We start from the raw sequence: 19,734 nt of genomic DNA, 5'->3' as shown, positions 1-19,734 counted from the left end.
CGTGTATGACAAAATATAATACCTACTTACTTCCATAACGTATGGCGACAAATGAAATATAATTTACCACATCCTGTAAGCATTAAGGAAAACAAATAAATACTAGTTATTTGTAATAAAAATCTCAAATTAAAATATTGGCTTTATAAATTACATGAATTCAATTATCTGATAAAATCAGATAGCTTTGTATCAAACAGTTCCGTGATACTTTTAGCGATGAACAACCAACATTTTGAACGGTATAATTTGTTATCAAGAGGTTTTTAGTTTTATTGACCAAGTTTAATAATTATCTTTGACGGGATTACCTATTTTGTAATCTAAGATAAATGCTATAAATATATATCCGTTGGTTACTTTTACTGAATTAGTTTTGACAAAATGGCCGCGCTTGTGAAGTGTTTAATTGTCCTGTGCGCTGCTGTTGCAGGTACGAAGCTCGTGTTTATTTTAACTTTCTATGTATAATACAGTAGCGAGGCAAGTTTAGTTTACGTATAAAATCCCCGTATAGTATGAAGTTTATAAAATTATTTGTTAGTATTTAATTAAGAGGATTTATAAGATAGTGTAGGTTGTGGATTGTGAAGATTGAAGAATTAGAATATAGATATTAAAAGTCTCTCATGGTAGAAATATATAATTTATTTTTATATACAGAAGTCACAAGAGTTCAGCACAACACAAGTATAGTTTACAGAAGGAGTGAAATATTAGATGAGAACGGATAGATGAAAACGATAGTTAGGAAAACATATATAAAAGCGCGACGAAATTGAATCGGAGTAAAACTCTTTAATTAAATACGAGTAAGTAGAAGTCTAACACAAACGCAACTCTCCGATGGCCTACGTGCGACTCTCGACACCTGTCACTTTTTTTTTTCTTTCATTAAATCAAGTCAATTGACAGGAGTCGCAACTCCAAAGAGTTTAATAATAATAGGTCGCCACATCACCCCCTTCCAGAGACCGTCAAGGGCGGTAATAGTCGGGAAATTTAACGCGGCGGCCTGACCGCGTCGCTTTGACGACGCCATCGCCAGGATCAGGCAAGTTCCGGTTATCCGTGTTTTTGTTGGAAGATGTTCGAAATGTATTGTGATGAATGATTGTGGTAGGTGGTGTGTATGGGGTGTCTGGGTCACGCAGTATGGAGGCCGGCTTAAGGCGGTCTATCGATACTGTAACCTGTTTACCGTTTACCACGATCTTGTACACCTTGTCCCCTCGCTCGATGACCTTGTGTGGACCAGAGTATGCCGGTTTGAAACCACCAGCAGTGCAGTCCCTAAGGAAAACGTGTGATGAGGTTGGTAGGTTTTTAAATATAAAAAACTTGCTTTTGTTGTGTCTGGCAGCTGGTGATGGTCGCAGTTGCCGAACCAAACTCCTGAGCCTGGACAAATAGTCTGCTGTGTCGACAGTCTCATCCGTCTGCGGGTCAAAAAATTCGCCTGGAAGGCGCAGTGGTTGACCGTAGACAAGTTCGGCGACAGAGGCTTGTGCGTCTTCTTTATAAGCGCTGCGAACGCCTAGTAAGACTAGTGGAAGAGATTCCACCCAACTGACACTGGCGTGGCAGGTTATAGCAGCCTTGAGTTGACGGTGGAATCTCTCCACCAATCCATTACAGGCTGGATGGTAGGCTGTGGTTTTGCGGTGTCGGAACCCAGCAATACCAGACAAACATTTAAAGAGCTCTGATTCGAACTGCCTACCTCTATCGGTTACGATATCGGATGGGCAGCCGAAACGGGCTATCCACCCACTCAGTAGAGCCTTTGCCACTGTTTCAGCAGTTATGTCTGCTATCGGTATTGCCTCAGGCCATCGCGTAAAGCGATCGACGGCGGTGAGACAGTATCGGTACCCTTGACACAGAGGCAATGGACCTACGAGGTCAATGTGGATGAAGGCAAACCTTGATGAAGGTAGTTTGAAGTTGCCTATTGGAGCAGAGATGTGACGTGTGATTTTCGCACGTTGACATTCCAAGCAGGAACGAACCCACTCGCGACAGTCCTTCTTAACTCCAGGCCAAACGTAGCGGTCTGCGACCAGCCTTGCAGATGCCTTGGAACCTGGGTGACTCAAGGAGTGCAGGCTTGTAAAGACTGACCTGCGCAATTCCTTGGGCACAAAAGGTCTCGGCGTTGAGGTGCTGACGTCGCAGTATAGTTGGCAAGTTGCACCTGGAATCTTAACTTGCTGCAGGCGTAAGGAAGTCTCACCAGCTAGGAGTTGCTTCAGTTCAGGGTCCTCAAGTTGAGCAGCGGCGATCCTCTCGGCGTGCACAGGTTGAGCAATCTCCTCCACGCGTGAAAGGGTGTCCGCCACGACATTATTCTTCCCTGAAATGTGCCGGATGTCCGTTGTAAACTGGGCAATAAAGTCCAGGTGACGTGACTGCCGAGGGGAACTGTTTTCTTTACGAGAGTGGTAGGCATATGTGATAGGCTTGTGGTCAGTGTAAATGACGAAATGACGAGCCTCTAACATATGTCTAAAATACTTGACACTCTCGTAAATGGCGAGCAACTCTCGATCGTAAGGAGAGTACTTTACCTGTGCTGGAGTCAACTTGCGTGAGAAGAATGCGAGTGGCTCCCATGCTCCCTCGTTCAGCTGCTGCAGGACTGCTCCGATAGCTTTGTCTGACGCATCCGTGACCAACGCCATCTTTGCGTTGCAGTCGGGATGGGCCAGTAATGCTGCTTGACACAGGCTGTTCTTGCAGTTCTGAAAAGCTGTATCTTCAGCTGGTGTAAAATTCACAGGGTGTGAACCCTTTACTGAGCCAGTAAGAAGAGCGTTCAGGGGTGCTTGATGAGTAGCTGCCTCAGGAATGAACCTACGGTAAAAATTGAGCATCCCAAGGAATCTCCGCAGCTCTCTTACGGTCTTAGGAGCGGGAAAGTTTTGCACGGCTTCGACCTTGGAAGGCAGGGGCTTGGTACCCTTGGCTGAAATATGATAGCCTAAAAAGTTTACCTCCGACACACCGAAGACACACTTTGAGCTGTTGATGACCATACCGTACTCCTTGAGCCTGGTGAAAAGCTGACGCAGGTGAACTTCGTGGGTCTTATGATCTTTTGAGAAGACCAGGAAGTCATCCAAATATGCGTACGTAAAGTCCAGACCCCTGAGCATTTCATCCACGAAGCGCTGAAACGTCTGTGCGGCATTTCGAAGTCCGAAAGTCATGTACGGAAATTCGAAAAGACCGAACGGCGTTGTGATCGCAGTCTTCGGGATGTCGTCTGGATGGACTGGAATCTGGTTGTACGCTTTCACCAGGTCAATTTGTGAAAAGACAGTACAGCCAGACAGGCTGTGAGCGAAGTCATGAATATGTCGGATAGGGTACTGGTCTGCGATGGTCCGTGCGTTCAGCATCCTATAATCGCCGCAGGGGCGCCAACCGTCGTTTTTCTTAGGTGCTAGATGAAGGGGTGAAGACCAGGACGATTCTGACGGACGACAAGTTCCACACTTGAGCATGGCGTCAAATTCATCCCTGGCGATTTTTAGTTTGTCAGGGGCCAGTCTGCGGGGTGAACAGGCTACTGGTGGTCCAGGAGTAGTGCGGATGTGATGTACTGTCTGGTGCTTGGGTGTGCGGTGTATGCCAGGTGGACGAGTGATGTCGGGAAATTCCCGTAGTATGTGTGTGTATGCGGAATCACCAAGACTTACTTTAACCGACGACACGTCATCAGAGCGACGCGCAGGCAAAGCCGGGGTGGAGAGTGTAGTATAGTTGTCGATGAGGCGTTGGTTCCTGCAATCGACAGCTAAATTATAAAAACATAAAAAATCCACGCCTATTATCGCCTTTGTTACGTCAGCAACAATAAATCGCCAGACAAAGTCACGGCGCAAACCTAAATTGAGCGTTATGTTAATAAAGCCGTATGTTTGTATCGGCGTTCCGTTAGCGGCACATAACTGGTAATCAGTCTTCTGTAATGGTCGTGAAATCGCCGATCGGGGGTAGACACAGAGGTCGCTGCCAGTGTCGACCAAAAACTGCACCTTGGACCTTTGATCGGTAACGAATAAGCGACCAGCACTTGGACAATCATCGGTCGCCATTACTGATTGCCCCGCACATTTCCCGAATTGGGATAGTCGCACGGCTTCACGCATTTCCTCGCTCGCTCCCCAAAGTTTTGATGGTACCAGCAGAGCGGGGACATTTTGTAGCTGGAAGCCGATCTGGTGTTGGAACGGTGACGCGTACGACTACTGGATCTTCCTCTTGGCCGGGACAATCGTTCGACTCTTTCCGCTAACATTGCCACTTGTTTTGTCAGCGCAGCAATCTCGGATTGCGCGCTGTTACCTGAAGGGCTTGGAGAGGTTGCAGTTGTAGTGATGGTTGCCGTAGACGCCACCTGTGTGCCGACGACGTCATGAATCCGGTCCGCCAACTCAGCCAGCTCAGCCAGATCTCTCTTCGACTGCGACGCCACAATGGCTTGAGTGCCAGCGGGGAGACGGCTCGTCCAGATGGTCCTCAGGAACTCCTCTGGAACACCTGGACCAGCCAGGTGGAGGAGGTGCCGGTAGAACTGCGACGGCTTCCTGTCGCCTAACTCCTCGTGCATGAGAAGCTGCATCACCTTCTTCTCCCGCGACGCCGAAAGTCTGTTGATGAGCTCACTTTTAAGCTTGGTGTATTTTTCGGTCGCTGGAGGGTTGGCGATTATGTCTTCTACTTCGTCTGCATATTGTGGGTCTAGGTGCCCGATTATGTAGAAGAATTTTGTTTCGTCCACCTTGATATTAGCCAGGACGAACTGGGCCTCCATCTGGTGGAACCATAGACCAGGCTTCTCGGGATTGAAAGGAGGTACGCGTACTCCGACACGAAAATTTTCTGCTGCAAGCGCGCCGCCATCTTGCGTCGCGTGACCTTTTTTCTCAGTCATCGTGTTCTTTCGGAGTCACCAATGTAGGTTGTGGATTGTGAAGATTGAAGAATTAGAAGATAGATATTAAAAGTCTCTCACGGTAGAAATATATAATTTATTTTTATATACAGAAGTCACAAGAGTTCAGCACAACACAAGTATAGTTTACAGAAGGAGTGAAATATTAGATGAGAACGGATAGATGAAAACGATAGTTAGGAAAACATATATAAAAGCGCGACGAAATTGAATCGGAGTAAAACTCTTTAATTAAATACGAGTAAGTAGAAGTCTAACACAAACGCAACTCTCCGATGGCCTACGTGCGACTCTCGACACCTGTCACTTTTTATTTTCTTTTAATAAATCAAGTCAATTGACAGGAGTCGCAACTCCAAAGAGTTTAATAATAATAGGTCGCCACAATAGCAACTGTGTGACAAAATCACAAATTGATTGATTGAGATTACGCCACCTACAGTAGACATATCTACTTATTTACCTGTATCAGTAGATAGGAATTATAAACAAATGGTTTAGTAATCACAAATGCCATTGTTGTACTAGAGGTTAAGTAATTTCAACCCTCAGGATGTTTTTTACTAAAGTGATCATCATTCCTTACTTCTAAGTCACTCTTATTTATCTATTTCTAGGCATGACTACATATTCTATTTTTTTAAATAACATTAAAAGTAGTTATTTAAAATTTTATTTCAAACATCAAAGTTGCTCCACACTAGGATTTTCTCATGTGTGCGGTGCGTTTTTTGTTACCTTTAATCGGAAACGTAATTATCTCACATGGTAATAATCAATTTATAAAATTTAAAATCTTAATTTCGTGTAGTGAACGCGAAATTAATAGATAAGATATTTTTTAATGCTTCATGATGTGTGGTATACCGATAAGTGCCTTTATAACATCAAGTAGTTATAAACAAATTAAATAGAAATTAAAAATGATAGTTATAATTTTAAAAATATTGTCTGATTTTTTCTGCAGCGCAGTTTACGGAGTTAGCTCCGTGTTTTTATACATGATGTATGTGAATTTGTATGTTAGTATTCACATCCACGACAGAGGGGGCAATTCAGGGGCCTTAGTCTGGTATTACAATTGAGTCACAATGGTCGATCACTGAGCAGTGCAAGAGGGACGGAGCTGGTGTGGAGCTAAGATCAGAAATGTGTTGAAATAAATCGAGAATGTTCTGTTGTTGCAAGTCAACAAGATCATGTCAATGTTACCTACTTACAGGAATCGTGACAACACTTATTTTTATTTTTCGGACTTATAATCTCGTAATCATTTATGTGGATTATTTACAGTAATCCTATATTAATGTAAAACCTTCCTGTGATTAAATTTCGGCGAGCTGCAATTATGATTACAATATGATAATACTTATTATTACCTATATTATTAATATAAATTTCTAACTTTTTCGTACTTACAAATGTTAACTATTATTTTATTTTATTTTAATCACAAATCGTTAGGCAAAAAAGCAATTTTAACAAAGAATCTATTTTTTCTGATACATACAACTTCCCAAAGTTGGTACCATGTTGGATAGTATCCCATCAAGCCCGAAGACCGCACCTGGTCGAAGAATAATCCCTTTTCCCATTAGAAAACATCACACCTTTTACTAACATAAAAAATCACATTTTATTGTATTTACTTCTATTATTTTGTAGTAGTTATATATTATTTGCAATCTTATCAGAGCACTTAACTCATTACAATACAATGTAATCTTTACAGAGAAATCCACTCCTGTATTTGCTACTATCAATTAAAGTTATTCTTTGATTAGCTACCGCCTCGTTGTAATACCTATATATTTCATAATTTATGATAGGACATGAACACTTATTCATTATGCACTTTTCTCTCTTGTAACTATGTCAAGTAACTTAGATCCAGTATCAAATTTCCTCGATACAAGTACTATAATGGAAGATTCCCTAACCGGTTTCAATATTATTGACACGAACCAAGTACATTACAGAAGTGTGGAGGTCTCTTTGTTCCCTTAGTCTCATAATCCATCGATGTTGCATAATATATCGGAGAGAGACCATTCGTAAGAATATTGGCTTTAGATGTTTTTAGCTTCCAAGCTATGAATTTTACTTAGAAAAAAACTATTTTCGTCCAATTCAGCAATTCCAGCCCGAGGCGCGTGACAGTTGTACCAATTACTCAGTTTAATTTTATTGTTTCAGCCTCTGGATATGGCCTGGGTGAGATGGATGTTATATTCCACATGTTCCACAGGTTTGTATGAAAAAATTAAATGAAAGTAAAAGCGAGTTACAAACTTCTAAGAAAGAAAATAAAACACTAATGGTTTTTGTTCTTGTTTAGAGGGAGCCCGTCTGTGAGCGAGCCTCTGCTGCCCACTGCGAACTCCGTCATGCAGTCCTCATTCTCTCCCTTCCGCCCCACTGTAATAACTATCCATAACAGTGGCGATGCCGCTACAGGAAACTTCAATGCCTATGTTGTCTCTGGTAATTAATTTATTACATTAGATTATATACCTAAGTTATTTCTACCTACCACCACAAAATCTATGTAGATACGTAACATTTTTTTTAAAGACTTTCAGCCAAAGAGGTCTATTTTTAATATTAGTTGTGCGGAGTTTCTATCAAAAACAAAAACACAGACTGTGGATTAAGATCGGTCTGTAAAGTAAATTAAATTGAGATTATCTGTTGTTTAATTGCTACTTACTACTATATTAACATTTATAGGATTATTTCCTACCTAAGAAATATAGATAGTAAGGATATTAAAACTGTGTTGTTGTTTTTGTTTTTGTTAGCACACTTAGTGGCTCAAGATGTCAACTTGATCGCTGTCGACTGGAGTGCCGGCTCTGGCATGTACTCACAGGGTCTCGCTAACGCTGTGCAGTGCGGAGAGCGCATCGCATCCTTCATCAACCTGTTAATCAACATCGCCGCCTACGGTCCAGAAAACTATCGTATTGTGGGTATTGGTCTCGGTGCACATATTGCCGGTATTGCCGCTTCGTTCGTCAGTACCGGTAACATTGGTCATATTGTTGGTAAGTTCATGTTCTTGTACATTTTGTTTTCTTAGTTTAGTTGTACATAATCGAATAAAATTATGGCGGCCACTGGAACCAAGCCTTACTTTGCAGTGAGAGGTGTGACCACTCGATGTAGTGGCATATCCAGTCTTAGCAGTAGGTACTATCAATAAATGCATTATGATAGTATATAATTAAATGATTTTCTCTTTACAGCTATCGATCCTTCCTTGGTTGGCTGGACTCACCACCCTCACAAATTGAGCGCCGACAAAGCTTTAGTAACAGAGGTTCTCCACGTTACCGCTGGTAGCCTCGGCTACGACTACCCCTTGGGAAAAATTGACTTTTACCCCAACGGTGGTGCCAATCAACCTAATTGCGCTACTGATGTCAGTTGCTCCCAAAATATGGGTTACGTCTTCTATGCTGAGTCTCTAGCCGCGGGTGGTAGCCAATTTGTTGCTACAGCTTGTGACAGTTACGAGGAAGCCGTTGGTCAAACATGCTCAGGGGATAAGGGAGTAGTCTTCGGTGGTCTCGCAGATAAGTCCGGGTGAGGATATTTTAATATTACCTACTCAGTTAAGACCATTTATACATCTTCTATGTATAACTGTAGAACGCGTAGCGTGACTGCCTCGTTGGCCGAGTGGTTGCCGGGCAAGGGGTCTCGGGTTCGATTCCCGGGTCGGGCGAAGTATTATTGGGCTTTTTTCGGTTTTTCGAAAATTTCTCAGTGGCAGCACGGAGTCTGGAAATGTCACCACCTATACCCACATAATGCCAATGTAGGTGTACATTGGCATCATGTGCCATAATGTGCACCTCTGCCTACCCCTTCTGGGATTAAAGTTATAAAAAAAAACGCGTAGCGTGGAATGTAACGGCGGGATCTTACTATTTTATAAACTTGTTATAAAATGTTTGTGAATTTGTGTGTTTATCAGTTTGCGTTTTTGTGTGTTTGTTACTTAATCGCGTCAAAATGGCTAAACGGACCGAGTTAAATTTGAAACAGGGGTAGATTCTGGTCTGGAACATAAGACACTTTATCCGAAGCCGTTGGAAAAAGCTATTCTAGAATAAGTACTGTAACAACTAATACTAACAAGATATTTCTTACTTTTCAGTGTATCCGGTATCTATACGTTCCAGACTAACCGCGAGCCTCCATTTGCTCAGGGCTAAAGATTTATTTATTCCGAGTTTTACCTGACAACTAAATCAATAAAGTATCTAAGCCTCCCGTCTATTTATTATTTAATAACATGTATATAAGTGTACCACAAACCGTGAATAAATATGTATTATTGCGATGCACAACACACATTACAAACAAATATACATAGTATTAACAAAACATGGCTGAGACCTAGATTGTAACATAACAATGCATACAGCTACCGAAATAAACAAATACAATGATTGTGATTCGTTTTAATGTAACAGTGTTGCTCTGCAGTCTTACTAAACATGTATAATCTGGAATTGTGCTCAGAGCATGGCAACTGGGGCCTTAGTAGTCTGCTATTACAATAGACACAATTGTAATAGCAGACAACTAAGGCCCCAGACTAAACTAAGACCCTGGTCAAAAGCAACTTGACTTAATGGTACGAAATAATACAGATTTATTACAACTTTTACCCAAAATGTACCTAGATATTTTGAAGAATGTATGATTGTGGCATTTAGATCAATGGCTGATATTAAAACGTCACTAGGTAATCAATTATATGTAATTGGTAAAATATCTTACCAATCGTGCTTAATCTCAATAATTAATGAAATCGAATTAACTTTTGTAGATATTTTGCAAATATTATGCAATATTATTCTAAAATAGCTTATATCTATACATATAATAAAACTGTCTGTGTAAGTGTTAATTCTGCACATTGAAATTAAAAAAAAAAAATAGTAGGGGTGCTATTAGAAAGACACTAAAGCCAAAAATGATTTAATTAAATTAATTAAGGATTTGATATTATTATAACATTATCACCCCTTTAATTCCTAAAAGGTAAAGGTAAAGATTTACCGACACCCTACTAATATTACTTATAAATGCGAAAGTCTGTATGTAATTGTTTTTTACTCCTTCGCGTCAAATGGATGAAGGCACAAAACAGATAAAAGAAAAGCTGAAGGGATCGAAATGAAATTTGAAACAAGGGTAGATTATGGTCTGGAATACACTAGGCTACTTATTATCCCACACGAATTTGGGTGAAGCCGCTAGGAGAAGCGCATAAAAGCTTCATTCTCCTTGCAATAACATTAATGAAATTTCTCAAACACAAAAACATTGAACATTGTCTAGAATTTCTTTGCAGATAAAATATTTGTTATCATGAAAATAAATATTATTACGTAACATGTTTATAATTACATCGCATAACATGGGGTCATAGTTTCGTCGTTCTAGTTTCCATTGTCTTACGGTATCTCTTATTAACTCTTCCGTTACTGAGTGACTGACAGACAACGCACAGTCGAAACTACTGGTCGTAGACAGCTGAAAGTTGGAATGTAGGTTCCTTGGGATATGTAGGGGAGCACTAAGAAAGGATTTTTGGAAATTCAACCCCCAAGGGGGGGAAAAGGGTAAAAACGTTTCTATGAAAAATCTTATTCCTTGGGTTTATAAACTTGAAACTTGGCATGAACACGTACATAGGCAAGTAAATATGTTTGACATTATAAGTTTTTTCAAACTACCCTCCAATCGTGATTTAGGGGTGCGATTGGGTGACTGATTTATTAACGCACAGCCGAAACCGCTCGGTATAGGAGTCTGAGATTTTGAACAGAGGTTCCTTTAGTAACATAAGTGAGCACTAAGAAGGGATTTTTGAAATGTCAACCCCCAAGGGGGGAAAACGGGATAAACTGAGCCGGGGCTGCGGGAAAGTTCTAACGAGATACCGTGGCCCCGGAACGCAAAGGGCAACTGAAGGAACGAGGTGGGTTTTAGTCAGTAAAAGTCTGACATTCCCTTCCGTTCCACCCAGAGCGGGAGAAGATTTCAGCCTGTGGAAGAAAAAGCCCTGTCGAGGTCATTAAAAAACGCTATATATAACCGAATTACACGTGGGCGAAGCCGCGGGCGGAAAGCTAGTAATTATCATAAAGTATGTAGCATTTTATTATAATGTTACATATATGATAATTAACTGTATTTGTATTAACAAATGCCAGCTATACCTAATTATATTCGTTTTGGGTGATACAAACTATCATATTTTAAATATCTGTTTTATATTATTCTAAGCACGTTTTTAAACCAATTAAAAGGTGATATTTAATCAATTACCGAAAACTCAACTATGCTAAAGCTTGGCTGCGAAGACCGAATAAACCAATGTGTAAGGTGATAAAAACTTTGACTTTGACTTTGACATCCTTTCCTGAATGCAGGTCGATCTTGATTTTGGTACAAACTTTTAATCTCGATGACCATACAATATTATAATCCGGCGTTGGATAATTCACGAACTAAAATTTTACGTGTAAGTAATGTAAACAAACGGTAATTTACTTTTCAATCGTAGATATCTGTAATAAAAATCTGTTTACTGAATCAATAGATTAATAATAATTAATCCTGATTGAAACAATCAATTAGATAACGCATTTTATAAAAACGAATATGTATCGACAACTTATGTGCAGTTACCATTGGTCTCGTGAACATGAAGCTTTTGGTTGTATTAGCAGCTTTGGTGGCGTGTTAGTACTTACCTTTTAATTTTTATATTACATTCTGGAAGGAGGAAGGAATTATACAGCTTGATTCTTTTATCACCAGCCAACAAAATATTATGGTAATCATTTAAATTCTAGTGTGCGCCAGCCACGCCCTGCCCACCGTCCCAGGAGACAACAGTCACTATGTGGAGGGAGAGAGCCGCTACATCTGGATGCCTGATGGTGAAGGAAAACCTGTTCTGGTCGACCTCCACGAGCCAGTCGATGAAGCGCTGCTGAACTCTAGGAACGGAGCCAACAACGCATACTGGCTTTTCACCAGGTAAATTTCATCATCATCATCAGCCTAGAGACATATCATCAGGTAAATTTCATAAGTCCATAAAATAATTTTCCTGCTTCATCGATAGCTTTAAGTTTGTTTTTTTGTTTTATACTGAAAAAAATACTCTCACTTCATAAAAATACGTTCACTGCTAACGCGGTAAATGTTGACCGACGCAACCCTAGCGGAGGGTTTGCCGTTAAAAGGTTTCAGCCGGCAGTCAAAGACTAAAGTATCTAAGAAAGATGATTGTTGTGTACTCTGGTACTATAATGTTTATTATCGTTACGAAATCTTTAGTATAACATACCTACATTTTATAATACAACATTGTAGTATGTATTTCATTCACATTTTTATAATACCAGACCATAGGGTTCTGTTTATGGTAGAGATTCACTGCTAATTAAATCTTTTAAAATTAACTTTCAGGAGTAACCCCAACAACGCTCAAGTCATTGTTAATGGCAATGCAAACACAATCTGGAGCTCCAATTACAGCGGTGCTCGGCCTTTGAAAGTCATCGTTCACGGATGGAACAACAATGGAAATACTGCCATGAACCCACTCATTACATCTGCCTTCCTTGCTGTAATGGACTGCAACGTCATCGTAGTAGACTGGCGTGCTCTTGCTAACTCCGCCTACAACACTGCTGCCGCTGGTGTCCCCAGTGTAGGCCAGCACCTCGGCAACTTCGTCAATTGGCTAATCAACACAGCCGGTGGTAACTGGAACCAAGTTCACTTCGTAGGATTCAGTTTGGGTGCTCACGTAGTCGGAAATGCTGGACGTCAAGTTAGTGGCCGTGCTGCACGTATTACTGGTATGTTATTTAATATTTCATTTTAATAATCATTTAATCCGTCATTGAAATCATCATTTAATACAATTTACATTTTCGTTATAGGTTTGGACCCCGCTGGCCCTGGTTGGAGTAACAATGGCAACGCTTTGAACAGCAACGCTGGTCAATATGTTGAGGCTATCCACACTGATGGTCACCTTCTTGGTATCTTCAACCCTGTTGCTAACGCTGACTTCTACCCCAATGGTGGTAAAAACCCTCAGCCTGGTTGTTGGGCAAGCACATGCTCCCACGGCCGTTCCACTGAGCTGTTCGCCTCCACCGTACGCCACAACCACTTGATCGGCAGACAGTGCCCCAACATCTGGGAGGCTGAACTTGGAACCTGCAGTGGAGCTTCCTTACACATGGGTAACTCCGTGGTATCCAAGCGCGGGTAAGTTTTAAAGTATTTTAGCATTAAACTCTTATTATAACAAATTATTTTAACACACTTACTAGTCCCTAAGTTATACGTTGGCATTGAAAATATTCTAAGAGGTTCATGTTAATAATACATATGACGTTGCCTCTGATAGACAAAGTCCTTTAATAAATGAAGATAAACACATGTTTTCCATGTTACTCCAAATATTCCAAAGCGAGAGGTCTTCACAATGTATACTCGCTGCTAAAGTTAAAGACTGATTTATTTTGTATTTTACCATTAAACAATATTTTTAGTGTAGTTTCAGTATCTGGCTTGTAATCTGAATATCAATTTTAATTGTTTTTTGTCTTTCTTTGCAGAAATGGTCTCTTCGCACTCAGAACTGGATCAGCTTGGCCTTTCTAAACAATCAAGTCTACCAGAATAATGATATTACAATTTTCAATAAGAATCTGAATAATTAAAATTATTAAATTGCACTTAATTTACTTTACTCGTTTTTATTTGTCCTGAAATTTATTTTCGCTTCCGCTTCCTTTAGCTTCCGCCCGCGACTCCGTCCGCGCGTCCGGTCGTCGCGTGGATGTTTTATTTCTCCATTTTGAGTAACTTTGACAATGACATTTTATAAATATCTATTGGACCCAAATACGGCTAGGCCCATAATAATTAAGATGATCCCTCTATTGAGCTACTGCTGTTGAGCTCGTGTTCTATTAATTAATAAGTATTTTTTCAATATGAGTTTAATAACTAACCTACTTTACCTTATAACCTAATTACTATACCTATGTTTCCAAAGATAAACAAAAAGAAAATAAAATACCAACCTAAATAAACCAATTTTGTTTAACCATTACAAAAGTATTTACAAATAACTGATTGGAACACTCTTAGAAATGACATCAAATCCAGTAATCAAAAAGGTCGCGCTGAAAAGCACGGCTTAAAATTACTCGCATACAATATTAATTCCAATAAGAACGACCGCTCGCCACACTGCACACTGCAAAATTCAGAAATTATATGCATCGCGAGGTTTTTTTTTCTCATCAAAAATCCCGAGAGGACTACTCGTAGTTCAGCACGCTAAGGCTGTTGACTACTTAACCGGACTATCCCTAGGGTGGCCACTAACCAGAAGTTAAGGCCCCCAGCCAGGGCAAATAAAGATAATTTTATAATCCTGCAAGATGGTGATGGGATCATCGGGTTAAATAAATGATAAATGATATTTATTTCTGTAAATGGGTTATAAAATAACACTTTTACACGTCAATATTTCAAATAGCTAGATGAGGCCGGCATTTCCTATCCGACTACTCTGAGAAGAAATGCCGAAACAAACTCAGAGGTCATAGTCTCTTTTAAAGTCCAGACAATATAATAGAGGATAATGTGAGAGAACCGTACAAGTTGTATTCTGTAGTGGTCTTTAGAAGAAAGGACCACAACAGTATGAGCGGACTTGGTCAGATGGCAACACGCATGTCTCAGTTTACAATCAGCTCAGCTAACGGCTGTTGCTGAATGATCCGACGGCGAACGCGGGAGATTTGCGAGGAGACGTATCGGGCATCGCGTGGCGCGGAACGCCGTCCTTATATGGTCCTTATATAGGAGTCGGAGAGGCGTGGCGTCGTGCAGCCCGCATGTGCCGCAAACGGTTCAAGCCAAATCCGATTTTCAGCGCTACAGATTACGGCGCTGAATCCACTGCGGGCCGCGACAGAACAACGTCTATGGATAAAACTGAAATATTTAGATATTTTTCTACGTATTTTTCCAAGATAAAAAGATTCCCATTTTATGCCCAGGATAATAAGGTATAATTATACCAAGTTTCATTGAAATCGAACCGTTAGATTTCACGTGTTGCCTGAACATACAGACAGACAGACAAAATTTTTTTTATCACATATTTGGGTTTGGTATCGATCCAGTAACACCCCCTGCTATTTATTTTTTCAATATTTTCAATGTACAGAATTGACCCTTCTACAGATGATCACCATAAGACAGTACACATATGTACATACATAACTTCACGCCTCTCTCCCATGGGGGTAGGCAGAGACAATGGACTGCCAATAGAAGTATTTTCATTCTTATTTTCAATTACATGTATTTCCGTGTAAAACAGCAAGAATGCTGAATTAACTGTACGAATTGTACAGACAACAAATAATATTTATTAATAGAATTTGTAAAAATAACGAAATTACCTATAAGTCTAACCAGAGAACGGTATCTTACGGAGTACCGCAGGGAAGTGTGTTCGGCCCGACTTTGTTACCCGACTGCGCCAGAAGGAGGGTTATGTTTTTTATTATTTACATTAATGATTTCCCGATGTTAACAAAATATCCCATGACAATGTTTGCAGATGACAGTACCCTACTTTTTAATAGTGACGACTTACATTCACTGGAGGCAGATATTAACTCTAACATTGATTCGGTTGTTAATTGGCTAATAAATAATAATCTAGTTATAAATTTAGACAAAACAGTAATAATGAAATTTCAGCAACGACTAAATCAAAATTTAAATATTAAATACAAAGACAAAATTATTAATGAGACTAATGTTACAAAGTTTTTAGGACTAAATATAGAAAATACGCTAAAATAATACTCTAATGCTCTGCATATTGCTAACTAAAACGGCAAACCGATAAACAGTATTAATGGCGTATCATGGGTTAGTAGCGTCACCGTTGAGGTACGGAATTATGATTTGGGGAAATGCAACGGGTAAAGAAATGGTGTCCAAGTGCCAAAAAAGGTGCATTAGAGCTATCTGCAATCTAAAATCTACCGACAGTTGCTACATGTAATTTATTTTTTTTTTAATATTAGCAATGCCCTCACTATACATTTACGAAACAAGTATGTATGTAAAAAATATTTTAATTAGATACATGTTACAATATCTAAATCTACATTTTATAAAAACAGTATTTTTGCAATGGGTCCAAAAATTTATAATAAGAACTGAACAGAATATCCGTATTTTTAAACGTAGATTAAGTTCATTTTTAATAGATAGGTAAGGCATATTACTCAATTGAGATATTTCTAAATGATAAAATAGAAACACTATAATTTTTGATATTGATATGATATTTGCTTTTAATAAATTCTTTTTACTTTTTATTTCTAGTGTGCAAGGTTGTTCAGAATAATTAAAAATTCAACATCGATAATTACACAGAATACTGGCGGCGTGCGAGTGAGGTTACTAGAGACACCAAAGACCGAATTCCCATTTCTCATCCCCAAATACTCAATCCCTAAAAGGTCGGCAACGCACTTGTAACTACTGTTGCGAGTATTCATACGGGCGGCGCCAATTGCTAACTATAAAGTGATTCGCTGTTTGCTGTCATATGCGATTAAAAATAAAGATATTACATAATAGTTATAATTGTATTACAATCCACATTGATCAGAAGACAAATGTAAGAATAAGATAAAGGACGAGGAAAATTTATTGTATTTATCATAATTAAACAACAATTAACCTTTTAAATCTGAAACTCGTAAGACATTTTATCAGACCAACGGAAAATACATATTACTTTAAAGATAACAAGTAATAGCAAGTAAAACAAAGCGGTTATCGTGATTGATTAATAATTTATTGAATAAAAAAGTGAATTTAAAAAACTAAAAGAAAGCCAGCCGTATGTGCCCTCACTAAGTCTTCATAATTTTTAGAACGGGTCTAGAATTTCATATTCATTTCCATATTATAAAGAAACGCAGTCGGGTTTTTTAGATTTCTTAATTATTTTTAGCCCAAAAAGCTGTTCTGGCTGAGTCGAATCCATCTAACAATTCTTCTTCTGCCCGGAATGGAATATGAGTCAATATTAAGGAATAATAATGCGCCTCTGGATCTGAGGCTAACGTAAAGTAACGTGTTCGTGTTATGGCTGGACGTGTTCTTTTTCTCATTCTTCCCAGATTGTCAAGTATAACATTACTTGAACTAACAGGCACATCCTCGATGTGAGATTCATATGCGTCAATATCTTGCTGATCTTCATCAACAAACACTTTAGAAGAAACAACATCGTACCAGATTACGAACTCACCTAGACTGAGATGCTCAAGAGATAGGCCTCTATCTCTGAACATATTGTGTCAAACAAGTTTTTGTATGGTTCAGAATTTTCAGAATCAATCCTCAGCATTCGATAACGTTGTTCTGGTAAGCAAGTGTTCACGAATACGCATTAAACGAACCGCATGGTTGAAGATCAATATTGGCACCCCATAGTTTTAGCAAACGATAATTATAGCAATTAGTCATAGTTTCTGATTCGTTTCTTTTCAAAATATAAAATCTCCCACCATTTCTGTTTGCTTGGTCGTCATCTAGGACTTCGGTTTTGTCCGATATCGGTCTAGGAAAGCCGAATCTGCAAATATTTTGGTTATTTTTGTAGCAACTTTGTGTATGTCTATGTGATTGTAATTGGACAACTAAATCGTGCAGTTCAGGCTCGTCGTCTGTGTCTGGTATCTCGCAGGTTACTACCTGCTCCAGTAACCGCTTTCTTTCTGTAGTATCAAAACCGCACCATATAACCATATGAATATGAGAACTTAATTTTAGCTGAAATTCTACCCGCCACCAAAAATCAATGATTTTTTTCCCTGAAATTGGATTATTTCCTTTTTGTAATCTTGCAAAAACGCATTATAAAATGTCTAGATAAAGTTACTGGATACGCTTCTACAAGGCGCCGTTCTTCTGAAAAGATTAGGTCTTCAATGGGATAATTGGTGCGATCATCAGCAAGAGCATTTACCATATCGGGCCAGTTTAAATCATTGCACGATAATGTTAAGTACCAGTGAGGGGGCCAAAATTTTTCACCATTGCGAGAAGATCTGTGTATGATTTGTGCCAAAAAGCAGACGTACCGCGAATATTACACATTAGCAGATTAACATTTTGTATGACATCTGTTGGCTCTGCTCCGTCCTGGCGTAAGCGCGCACATACTGATACATTTTGTTGCGCTTTGCACAACTCAACAACAGACAGAGCATAAAATAAGTACTCATTATTTTGGAATCTTTTGTCGCTGCTCATAACACGCGTTTGATAGTAATCACGTGTTATAGGAAATGGTCTTTCTTCCCGAAATCCATTATGACCATTTGGAAACAACTTTACCCATGCAAGTTCTTCTGCTCTCTGTTCTCTGAAAATATTTATAGGTGGTGCAGTTTTCCGTTTCAACTCGTATAATATAGGAATAGATATTCCATCCACGTTAATATTGGAAACAACTTCTGTCAAGACTGGTATATTAATGTCAATGTTCTCTGCAATTGAGATTTTCTATATTGTCTTGCTCATTTTGCAATGATATTATTTGCATCCACTCTCCTTTACAAACATTTAATTGGCAGACAATATCCCAACGTGTGGGAAGCTGAGCTTGGAACATGTAACGGAGCTTCCTTACATATGGGTAACCCATTTTTGAACAACCATGGGTAAGTAACAATCATCAACATATTATTATGAATGTTTAAGCACTGTTTCCAAAAGCGTATATTATTATTATGTACTTTTTTTACCTTATACATTCCGTTGAGTATGCGGACGCAAATTGCAGAACTTGATTCCCCCTAGTTCTTTCCATCATCGGACCATAAGACAATCGATGTGGAAGTGCTACCGCTTCATGGTAGATATCCCGCCACCACCCACGAAGCCAAACTTCCTTGTGCGAACTGCTAAGGAGTGGAATTCTTTGCCGGAGTTTGTGTTTCCTGTTGGAGATAGCCTGGGTGTCTTCAAGGCCTGAGTGAATAGGTTGCTTATGGGCAGACGTGCTGCATCGTAGGCTGCATCATTACTTATCTTCAGGCGAGATAGCGGCCAAACGTAGACCCTTCAAATATTAATTTCAAACGAGCAGACGGATCACTTGATGATAAGCAATCAGCGCTGATTATGGATAATATCCGTAATATCGGAGGCGTTACAAATACCGTACAGGTCTTTGAGGGGGGAGTCCATCAATGACCCCTTTTTAACCCCCGACGCAAAAAGAGGGGTGTTATAAGTTTGACGTGTCTGTCTGTCTGTCTGTCTGTGGCATCATAACTCCCGAACGGATGCAGTGATTTCAATTTAGTTTTTTTCGTATGAAAGGGGACTTATGTGCGAGTGCTCTTAGACATGTTTGATGAAAATCGGTTGAGCCATTTTAAAGTTATGGGCGGTGAAAGAGGGGAGATTAGTCGAAGGTCTGCAAATATACTGGGATGGGGTCTCAAATTAAACCGCACTGAAAGAAGATATTGAAAGATATTATTTTTTCGTATTAACAAAAATAAAAAATTAAATTAAATAACAAAAATATATATTTTTTTAATTTAACGTTTTATTATAAACAAAAAATCTTGCACCAATGTAATCTTTAGCCTACT

The 19,734-nt window shown here is 39.4% G+C and overlaps 2 protein-coding genes across 2 annotated transcripts; both read left to right on the top strand.

The window, feature by feature from the left end:
* The first annotated feature begins 318 nt into the window (after positions 1 to 318).
* On the top strand, positions 319 to 9,244 carry LOC118273348 (pancreatic triacylglycerol lipase). Its single transcript, XM_050699079.1, has 6 exons — positions 319 to 433; positions 7,160 to 7,211; positions 7,302 to 7,447; positions 7,765 to 8,010; positions 8,212 to 8,551; positions 9,129 to 9,244. Exons 1-6 carry the CDS (start codon positions 385 to 387, stop codon positions 9,184 to 9,186), a joined length of 891 nt encoding a protein of 296 aa, XP_050555036.1. The 5' UTR covers positions 319 to 384; the 3' UTR covers positions 9,187 to 9,244.
* A 2,324-nt stretch (positions 9,245 to 11,568) lies between these two features.
* On the top strand, positions 11,569 to 13,761 carry LOC118273173 (pancreatic triacylglycerol lipase-like). Its single transcript, XM_035590001.2, has 5 exons — positions 11,569 to 11,730; positions 11,845 to 12,031; positions 12,467 to 12,861; positions 12,946 to 13,279; positions 13,633 to 13,761. The coding sequence occupies exons 1-5, from the start codon at positions 11,694 to 11,696 to the stop codon at positions 13,676 to 13,678; spliced, it is 999 nt and encodes a 332-aa protein (XP_035445894.2). The 5' UTR covers positions 11,569 to 11,693; the 3' UTR covers positions 13,679 to 13,761.
* Positions 13,762 to 19,734: the final 5,973 nt, after the last annotated feature.

This window comes from Spodoptera frugiperda, chromosome 15 (assembly GCF_023101765.2).
Source record: "Spodoptera frugiperda isolate SF20-4 chromosome 15, AGI-APGP_CSIRO_Sfru_2.0, whole genome shotgun sequence".
NCBI lineage: Eukaryota > Metazoa > Arthropoda > Insecta > Lepidoptera > Noctuidae > Spodoptera > Spodoptera frugiperda.
This window is presented reverse-complemented; position numbering and strand designations above follow the sequence as displayed.